The sequence below is a fragment of the Tursiops truncatus genome, chromosome 15 (assembly GCF_011762595.2).
Source record: "Tursiops truncatus isolate mTurTru1 chromosome 15, mTurTru1.mat.Y, whole genome shotgun sequence".
Classification (NCBI taxonomy): Eukaryota; Metazoa; Chordata; class Mammalia; order Artiodactyla; family Delphinidae; genus Tursiops; species Tursiops truncatus.
This window is the reverse complement of record NC_047048.1, coordinates 69,993,588-70,004,110: the sequence shown is the minus strand read 5'-3', so window position 1 is coordinate 70,004,110 and position 10,523 is coordinate 69,993,588. Positions and strand designations below refer to the sequence as shown.

Sequence of the window (10,523 nt, the reverse complement as noted above, 5' to 3'; positions counted from 1 at the left end):
CATCTATTGAGACAACTAGGAAGGTGATGGGGTAGGAGGTTTGAGGAGCATGAAAAGGGAAGTCAAACCTAATCCACCACCCGCCCTCCAAATTCCAGCTGCTTCCTGGGCAGCCCTAAGGGTTGACACTGAAGCCAGAGACCATCAGTCAACCGTGGCACAAATCGACTCGGTAAGATAAGTTCCTGGTTAAGGTGTGGAGACGATGGGCTCTTGGACAGCTCCATGGCTGGTATTCTAGCCAAGTAGTCTGGCTAAAGCAGTGGGGCAGAGGAATTAAGGACGCTGACAGAAAGGCGTTGATGTGATTGAATTTTTCTGCCACTTTCCCATCAGCTCATACTATCTCTGGGAACCTTAAGAAATTCTAGGGTGAGCTGTGACAGGGCGAGAGAGAGTCATGGACATATACACACTAACAAACGTAGTAAGGTAGATAGCTAGTTGGAAGCAGCCGCATGGCACAGGGATATTGGCTTGGTGCTTTGTGACAGCCTGGAGGGGTGGGATAGGGAGGGTGGGAGGGAGGGAGACGCAAGAGGGAAGAGATATGGGAACATATGTATATGTATAACTGATTCACTTTGTTATAAAGCAGAAACTAACACACCATTGTAAAGCAATTATACCCCAATAAAGATGTTAAAAAAAAAAAAAGAGATTCTAACTGTTCAGCTTGACATTTCCCCACCCCCAAATCTGAGGTTATTTTAAAAACCAGAGGCTGCATTGAATTTTCTGCCCTTGACCATTTATAAACTGTCAAGGATCAGGCCATTTTCACACTGTTTTCAGGGGGTTCCCACTGTTTACATTTCTCAGTGTTGACAAGTATACCCATTTATCTTTATCCTTTGTTTTTTATCTTTAAAATAGAATAAAAATCAGGTTCTTTAGGACCCCTAATAGCAAACAGAATGCTTTATTCTCTTCAGTGATGGCACAATATTCATCTTGTGTTTTCTGGACGTTGGATCATGAAAAGAGAAACAGAGCAAATCATCCCGTTCTTCAGGTTTATTTATGTTGCTTCAATACACTGACAAAATACACCACATTTTGTTTGTCACTTTTTCTCTCTCAAGAGTCAAGAGTGACTTTATCTTTAACCAGAGGATTCTCTTAAAGAACACGCACATGTGCGTGCACACACGAACACACACGCACACACACACACTCTCTCTCTCTCACGAGGCAAGTACAAAAACATTAACTCCACCAAAGTGCATGTGAATGAAAGTGCAAACAGGCTTCATTTTTGAACTCTGCGATCATTCTCTCTGCTTCATAAATTAAACAGAAGGTGTCTCACTGCCCTAGGCCGGGGCTGGGCAAGGGCTGGGAGAGGCTGCCGGGGCCAAAGGGTATGTGGTTCCTGCCGCTGGAGAGCAGGGCGGAGGGCACAGGGCAGCGGTGCCAACTCCCTCCCCTCACCCCTCACCGCACGCGCCCAGGTCAAGGTGCAATGATCTCATTGGGGAAGGGATGGGGCGAAGCGGCAGCGGGGTCGACAGAAGGCAGATTTCTTTCCCCCTTTTTTATGATTTGGTTTCTTTCCAGAGTTTGATGTTGGCGCAGACAGTGCTGAGGCCTCCAAGTTCGGAGGCCTGGGGGCCCTTTTCTCCAAGGCCCTTGGTCCCTCCTGTCTCTCCTGTAGACAAGCATTAGGATGGTGGTGGACAGACCCACGTGGCACAGCCGTCCCAGCTGCACTCCTTAGACGCGGAGAGGCCCCACAGCACAGCTGTGTGTACTTGCTGTCTTCTCCTCACACCAGAGTCAACGAGCATCTCTCCCCAGTTTCACAAGGAGCAGACGAGGCCACGGAGCTGGGGGGTTTTACTGCCACCCAAGCAACCAAGAGAGAGAGGCTCAGCTCGCTCCACCTTACTCCTGGCCAAGGGGGCCCCAAGCCTCGTAAACCCAGCCCCCAGCCCGAGGCAGGGCCTGGCCGAGCCCTCCCAGGAAGGCAGAGCCTCTGAGGACCATCTGCGGCCCTGCGGCAGCTCAGCTGGGGGAGCTGAATGGCTGCCCTGGCCAAGCTGCCTCTGTGAGAGAAGGTTCCCTCCTGGACTGGGGCAGGGACTCAACAGAGCTTTGGGTTTCCCAAAGATAAAGCTTCATATTTTAACAATAATAGCCCTTGACATTTTCCCAGCACCGAGGCTCACGCCTGCACCCTGTCAAACACTTCCAAGACTGCCCTACACGCACCCGCACGTACACATCACATGATGGACGGGAGGGGTCTGGGGAAGGCCCCTGGCTCCACAGGAGCTTGGCGGCGGCTCCGCACCTCCATGTGTGGGGCTGGCTCTTGCCGTGGCCTCTGCCCCCGCCCCTGCAGGCTGGGAGGCGGGTTTGGCAGTGGCTCAGTGGAGGCTAGGCCCCCTCCTGGACAGAAAGGTCAAAGTCCCAGAGCCCTGGCAGGCACCTGGCTGGCAGTGCAAGACAGATGGAGAGTGGTAAGAGAGGCTTAAGGGACGTGGAGACATCAAAGATAGAATTCACCTTCTTCCCAACTCCCAACTTCAAGGGGTGTTTGTAAGACTCCCCAGGAGCAAGACATTTAAGGGACAGGTTGAAGGTGATGCCATGGGGTGTATGTGCCAGGTAGCGTGCTACATCCCCAAGGCAGGAGGCCTGGCAGGTACAGGGTCCTCACCCCCCGGGCAACACGTTGGCTGAGACCCACGGCTGCAGAGAAGGATGCTATACCCAGCTTTGAAAGCCACCATGCGTGCTGGACTGCCCTGCTCGCCCAAGGCCCGAGGCTATATGATGTACCCTGGGGCTCGCCTCAGCCACCTAGCCAGCCAGGGTGCCTCTTCTCCACACTTGACACAGAAAGGGGGTAAGGGGGACATCGTGGACCCTTAGCCTCTGCTACAGAAGTTAAACAGGTTCTAACCACCCGCTCTATGGAAACAGGACAGGGCATGGGACACTAAAATACCATGTGGTCCAGAACTGGGCGTGTTGAAGAAGGCATCCTGGCTCAGAATCCCCCACTTCCAGGCAAAAAAGAAAGGCAGCCAAAGCCTCCCAATGGATCCTATGAAGACATACCTCTGGGGCTCACCCGTCTAAGGGGGAAGAGCCAGCAGGGTCTGGCTGGGCCGTGCCCAGGAAACCAGGCAGCAGAATGTGGGCAGCAAAACCAGCAGACAGAAAGAGGGGAGGTGTCTTTTTGAATAAATACATTTTCGGCAGGGTCGCTTCCTGATAGGAGGAAAGGGAACAAGGAAGCAAGAGCACAGAGAGATGCCAAAGAGAAAAGGGCCTCAGATTGGAGGACTCCTGTTCTACCAGACTGTTCTTAACGGCTGAGAGAAAGACCCTTTGGTGATGAAACAAGTCGCTGGAGATGCGGGGCTGCCATGGGTGGGGCACCTTCAAACTTCTCCATCAGTGGCGCTCCCCCCGCCCAGTCTCACCCTCACCGGTATGCCCGGTGGCAGATGAGCTCTAGGACTCGGGGGCTAGGACTCCATCCTCCTCAGGGCTCCTCTGCTTCCCTGGACCTTGTACAAGGCAGCCCCGGAGAGAAGGACCACCCCTGATAAGGGACAGAGGGTGGCAGGGGCACGGATGGGATGTGAGGAACTCAAGCCGGGAAGGAAGCAGCAGCTGCAGAGGGAGATATTTAAGAGACCAGCCCTGAGCCGGTCACTTTAAGGTGTCGTCGGCGTTTTTGAACATGAGAATGGCGTTATAGATCTTCAAGGCTGGGCCCAGCTTGACACTCATGATCTTCACAATGTCCGCCTGTGTCAGCAAAAGGAAGGCCTCGCCGTCAATCATCTGAGGAGTTGCAGGAGGGAGGTGGAAAGCGGAGAAGGTGGAGAGGGTCACGGGGAAGGAGGGGGTGTGTGTGGGGAGTGGAGAGGGAGAAAGAAAATAGGAGTAAAGGACAGATGGGGGGAAGGGAAACAGGAGGGAGGGGGAGAGGGAGGAGAAAGGACAAGGGAGGGAGGAAGGAAAAAAGGAAGACAGCAATGGGGAGAGAGAAGGAAAGAAAGATATCCACTGGTTTCCCCACGTCCACACACAGACACACACACACACATGCACGCACACGTGCTCTAGCTCTGTCTCTTTCTGCTGGCTGGTCTGGATTTCAGTATGTGTTTACATAATGTCCTCTGAGTCCTCACTGACAGCGGCTTCAAAATACCTGCTGTTGCTGTGCCCACATAAGGGTCAATCTTGGCACTGCGAATAGTAAATAAGCAGACACCGAGGGCATTCCCACGTGCTGCAGGCTGAGCGCTACCATGTTACCTATGAGCTATTCCTGAGAAGCAAGGGGCAGCGGGGAAGGAAGAGAGGAAGAGAGAAAAAGAGAGATGAAATCTGAATCTAACCAACCTCTGCACCTGACGTCCAGTTTATAAGAAACACAGGGGAGAGTGGACCTAGTTAAACGACACCACGAGGAAGCAGTGAGACAGATCTAGAAGTTCACATTCACCAAGACTGTTTCCAATGTCACACACAAAAAAAAAAATTAAAAAAAAAAAAAAAGGAGAGGAAACTATTCTAGAATAGAAGATATTTAAGAGACATAACAACCCAAACCAACTGTGTGGACCTTGCTTGGGTCCTGGCTCAAAAACACCAACTGCAAAAGATACTCTGGGCACGAGCAGAGAAATTTGAATACAGGCTGGATATTAGGTGATATAAAGGAGCTACTGTCCACTTGTTCAGTGGGATAACAAGGTTGTGGTTATGTGGAGAAAGACTTTAGTTTTTAGAGATGCGTGCTGAAGTACTCAGGGGTGAAATGTCATGATGGCCATTATCTACTTAAAACTACTTCATCTGGGACCTCCCTGGTGGCGCAGTGGTTAAGAATCCGCCTGCCAATGCAGGGGACACGGGTTTGAGCCCTGGTCCGGGAGGATCCCACGTGCCACGGAGCAACTAAGCCCACGAGCCACAACTACTGAAGCCCGTGAGCCTGGAGCCCGTGCTCCACAACAAGAGAAGCCACCGCAATGAGAAGCCCATGCACCGCAACGAAGAGCAGCCCCTGCTCGCCGCAACTAGAGAAAGCCCACGTGCAGCACCAAAGACCCAATGCAGCCCTAAATAAATAAATAAAATAACCTTTCTTAAAAAAAGAACAAAAAAAAGTTGCTTCATCTAAAAATAGGTGAAGCAGGGCTTCCCTGGTGGCGCAGTGGTTGAGAGTCCGCCTGCCGATGCAGGGGACACGGGTTCATGCCTCGGTCCGGGAAGATCCCACATGCCGCGGAGCGGCTGGGCCCGTGAGCCATGGCCGCTGAGCCTGCGTGTCCGGAGCCTGTGCTCCGCAACGGGAGAGGCCATAACAGTGAGAGGCCCGCGTACCACAAAAAAAAAAAAAAAAAAAGGTGAAGCAAATAATTGTTAATTCTCCGGGATAGGGAGATGGGTAGGGAAAGGGAGGGGAGAAGCCCATTGTGGAGGAGGGAAAGAGATGCAGACAGCCAGGGCGGGAGATGGGGCTAGGGGTGGGGTATGGTGAGCACAAGGGCCTTTTCTCTCAGCGGGTGGGCCTGGCTGGGCTGCGGAGCCTCCGGGCAGGAGCGCAATGTGGCTCCTGGTCCCACCATTTGGCCTGAAGAATCCCCTCCTCTGGGTACTGGGACCCCTTTTTTGAAAAGGTATCATCCCTCCTATGCTCCCTCCTTAAGAATCATGGCAAACAAAACACTTCTATGGTGTTTCTTATATGGCCAACACTGTTCTTAAACACCTTTCGTATATTAACTGATTTAATAATTCTCACAACACCCCTCTGAAGCAGCACCAGTATTAATTACCCCCATTTTACAGGTGAGGAAACTGAGGCAGAAAGACTAAGGAATTTGCCCTCATCACATGATGCTGGGCCAGGCACACAGCAGACTTCAATAATTATTTGCCGAGTAAATTAAACAAATACATGAGAGCTACAATAAAGGTGACAAAGGGAGGACTGGGCAGACTTTTCTTAGGCCCATCAGTGCCAACCACCAGACTGAACAGACTACCCCTAAGACCATCTATCCGATATGCTCTAATTTCTCACTCATGAAGCATCCCTCTAATGAACGGTCTGCGTCCTGGCTGGGAAGAATCCTGACTCAAGTCCCTGAAAGCATCAGTTCAGCCAGAGAAAGCCCATTCCCTGGAGCACGGTCCTCCCTGGGGAAATGGATGACATGGACCAGATCCCGGAGAAGGTAATCCTCAGACCCTGTAAAGGTCCTCCTCCACCCTGAGACTCTATTTGATGCCCCTGGGCCACCAGCACACCTTCCCCGCTTTTGCCATTGCTTTTTTGTTTCACAGATCATGCTGAACTGAGATACACAGTAGATGTTCCTGGGAGAGATAGACCTTTTCCTAAAAAGGGGAGGATGCCCAAGGATCAAACTCTGGGGTGATTCCACAGCTGGCTAAACCACTGCACTCAAAGAGCGCTGATTTGTGACCTGCTGTCACCTACAGGAAGATCTCTAATGGGTGTCACGTGCTTCTGCTCTGTCTCATTAAACACATGCGGTGAAGACTTGGTGGAAGACACAGAAAGCTTAGTTTTCAAATGTACAAGTTGTGTGAGGCTGGAAAGCCCTATGAATATCAAAGATGACAGAATCAAGATTTAAAACAATGAGACTATGAAACCAATGAGACAACATTTAATAGGGATAAATGTAAAGTTTTACATTAGGCTAAAAAAAAAAAACAAACAAAAAAACCCCCAGTGGTACAAGGAACACACTGGAAAATTTGGTTAGACTATAATAGATAATTGACAGAAAAGGCACTTGGGGGACTTTGATGAACTCCAAACTGGTGTGACGTGGCTGTAATAAAGCTAGTGCAAACTTAAGTTTTGCCAACAAAAACATAGGGTTCAAATTTGGAGAAGGAGAAAACAATGCAAATGCCCACTAACAGAACTGTGGGATTTTCATAAAACAGAGCACTGCTCAGAAATAAAAAGGAGCTAATTGCTGGTGTACACTATAACATGCACGAACCTGCAAAACGTTACACTGAAGAGAGACAAACGCAAAAGAGTACGTGCTGTATGATTCCACTTATGTGAAGTTCAAGAACAGGTAAAACCAATTTATGGTGCTAGAAATGAGGACAGTGGTTGCCTATGAGAGCTGACGAAAGGGGCCAGGAAAGAACTTTCTGGTACGATGGGAATGTTTTATATCTTGATTGACATGTTGGGTTCAGGGTGTATACAGTCCAGAACTGTGCCTTTAAGATGTGTGCATTTCACTCCATGCATATTTTACCTCCATTAAGAAAACAAAACATCTAGGTGTCAGTTCATAGGTTGTAACAAACGTCCCACTCTGGTGGGGATGCTGATAATGGGGGAGGTTGTGCATGTGTAGGGGGCAGGGGGTACGTGGGAACTCTCTGTACCTTCCTCTCAATTTTCCTTGAACCTAAAACTGCTCTAAAAAAAAATAAAGTCTTTTTAAAAACAAAAGCATCAGACATACAGGGGAGCAGCAGCCCAGTGTGTTCTGTGTTGGTCAGATGGCATCTGAAACTTGGGGCATAGACACATTCTGATAAGATCATCAACCAGAAGGCAAGCACCCAGAGTGGGGAGGAGTTTGGGAGCGCCACCACCCAAGGGTCAATGAAGAAACTGGCTGTGTTGGGCCCGGATAAAGAGATTCTTCCAGGGAAAGAGGAATATACTTCTTTCTCCTGGGCACCTGACTTGGAGGTGGCATCTATGCGGAGCTGAAACCACGCTCTCTTGGGTTAAGGGGGGTATGTGTATTCTTTGGAAGGAAGACCTAAACGAACTGAAAGGTCCCTTCCAATTTCAAACTCTATGAATTAGGCGAGTCACGATAAAGCTCTTTATTTGAGGACAACTACACAATGAAAGCCAGAAACACCATGGATTGAGCTCTCCCTGTATCAGGCATGTGGCTATAGTGATGTGATCTGTATATTACTCTACAGCATTGGTGGATAATAATATAGATGCTGATGATATAGTCACACTAGACATTCTGGTATAGTGATCCACTCATCATTTCCAGTGCTCACATGGCCCTGCGAGGCAGTCATCATTATACCCATTTTATCTCTATTTTTTTGGCCATGCTGCATGGCGTATGGGATCTCAGTCCTCCAATCAGGGATTGATCCTGGGCCATGACAGTGCAAGCACCAAATCCTAACCACTAGACCACCAGGGAGCTCCCCACCTCTACCTCACGGATGAGAAGATGCAGACTCAAAAGAGCTCCAACCAGCAGAACTAGGATTCAAATCCACCTGTCCACAAAACTAGTGGTCTTTCACCTACAGTTCACTGCTTCTCAACTTTGGTAAGCTTTTGGGTCTTAATTAAGTGTGTGTTAGGATCCTTGCAGTAAATGGCAATAGCTGTGCCAGTCAAAATACACTTTAATTGACTGCCATTGAGGAAGCTAAGTTTGGAAAACAAAAGTTCGAGCAGAGAGCACAATTTCTGTTGTGAATGGAATCCTGTTTCCAGGATGGTTTCCCTTCCTGAGGACGGTCTGAACAGAGGGTTTGGTTCCCAAGCTGGGCCATGGTGTGTACCAGATTTTTCCCAGAGACGTGGGTCACTATGACTGGTCCCCCTAGGTGGGACGACAGAGGGCCCTCTCTAGCTGGGGGCAGTGCTGGGGAGGGCTCCTGCATCCTGCTATCTCAACGATGGTGACCCTCCTCTGTCCCCACCCTGCGCTTTGCACCTTACCTCATCTTTGAAGAGCCGTGCTTGGTCCTCACAACCTGTCAGGGTCTGAACAAAGCCGAAGACCTTGGAAACCAAAGAAGACGTGTTGCCAAGGCGACGGGGCTTGGGAGAGGAGGGAGGAGGCCGGCCTACCCGGCCTTGGTGCCTCCTGGGCTACGGCAGTGTTGCTTTTTCTTATCAGCCTAAGAGGATCTTGCATCTCTGTGCTGCTGAGTGAGCGAGGTGGGGCCCCTTGCTCCCGAGGCCCAGGCCTGAGCCTGTCTCTCCTGCTAGACTAGCAGCACGCCCTCCTCCCCGTGCACTAGGATGGGCCTATCAGACAGTCCCTCAGTCCCCCCCAAGGCCCCCACTGAGCAGCTGGGAGGGATTGTGGACCGCAGGAGGTTGAGTCAGGAGCAGTGTGGGCCTCTGCCCGACAGGGGCCTTTCCTGAGCCCTCCTGCCAGGGTGCGGTGAGGGCAAAGCAGAGGAGGAGGAAGAGGGAGGGGTCCTCACCTCATTGATGGTCCACTTGGCGACTGTCGAGGCCGAGATGCCCGCCACTCCTGGTAGGAGCTTGCGGTGCTGCTCCCAGCACGCTGACAGTGACCGGTCGGGGTGGGCCGACAGGGCCGACATGAAGAGGGACTGGTGCATGACGTCAGTGGTCAGTGCTGGAAGGCAGAAGCAGAAGCAGAGGCTGGTGGCCAAGGCCGAAGGCTAACCTGGTCTCTGAAGCCCGCTCATCCCCAGGCCACCTGAGAGACTGGCTGGCAGAGTGGGCAGGACCATGGCCCCTTTCAGATAGCCCTGCAGAGCCAAGAGGGTGATCCAGATCTCCTGACTCCTCATCCAGGGCTCGCCCCTTGGGGTAAAGTGGGTTCCTCGCGTTACAGACTGTGTAGGATGACCCCACCCCCATCCTTCTGAGGCTGCATCACCCTGGGCCCTTCGAGGATGCTCTTCTCTCCTGGATCTGCTGCAGCATCCCAGAAACACCACTAGATACCTTGCATCAAAACGGCCCCCAACATCCAAGCAACCTCAGCCCGGACATCAAAAGTCCATTCTGGGGCTTCCCTGGTGGCGCAGTGGTTGAGAGTCCGCCTGCCGATGCAGGGGACACGGGTTCATGCCCCGGTCCGGGAAGATCCCACATGCCACGGAGCGGCTGGGCCCATGAGCCATGGCCGCTGAGCCTGCGCGTCCGGAGCCTGTGCTCCGCAACGGGAGAGGCCGCAACAGTGAGAGGCCCGCGTACCGCAAAAAAAAAAAAAAAAAAAAAAGTCCATTCTGCTTGTCCTCCTTTTCCTAAGTCCTTTTGGGCCCCATTCTTGCAGCCTCAGGGGGATCCTGTTTGAGAGTCAGGATCAGCCTGCCCAGCCTGACACGCACCTGCTACCTGCTGCCTCTGTCTCAAGCTCCACTCCTCCCCACTACGTCCCCAGCCGGGTCTAGTTTATTCTCTGCGCACCAGACCCCGGTCTACTCAGGCACATCTGGGGTGACCCCTGACCCACTCGGCATGTTGCCTGTCCCTCTGCTTCCTGATCTGTTCCTGGAACCCCTGGCTCCCGACTCCAGCCTCCAAGCGGCTCTTCGATTTGGTGAGTGACCCTGTTCTACCTGGCTTCCTCTTTGGCCAGGCTTGGTGGCTGTCTGCTTGGACTTCATCTACTTCTGGCCACTCTGGCAAACTTGGTCCCTACCCACCTTACCTGCCTTGGATGGGCCACATGGCCACTGTCCCATGGGGCTTGCCCTGCCTCTGCCCAGAATCCAAGACAGCTGGCTCT

General features: G+C 51.7%; 1 protein-coding gene across 4 annotated transcripts in view; it reads right to left on the bottom strand.

Annotated features, from left to right (window-relative positions):
* Nucleotides 1–990: 990 nt before the first annotated feature.
* The window catches only part of L3MBTL1 (L3MBTL histone methyl-lysine binding protein 1), a 32,064-nt gene continuing 22,531 nt past the window's right edge, over nucleotides 991–10,523 (bottom strand). For 2 of the 4 annotated variants that reach the window (XM_033839484.2, XM_073793010.1), the window contains 3 exons: nucleotides 9,244–9,401; nucleotides 8,750–8,812; nucleotides 991–3,804 (listed from right to left, as the gene is read on the bottom strand). In XM_033839484.2, coding sequence (XP_033695375.1) covers nucleotides 3,670–3,804; nucleotides 8,750–8,812; nucleotides 9,244–9,401 — 356 coding nt within the window. In that variant the 3' untranslated portion in view covers nucleotides 991–3,669. Of the gene's footprint in view, nucleotides 3,805–8,749; nucleotides 8,813–9,243; nucleotides 9,402–10,523 lie in introns of those variants that run through there. The other 2 variants (XM_033839483.2, XM_033839485.2) reach the window with 2 other exon arrangements.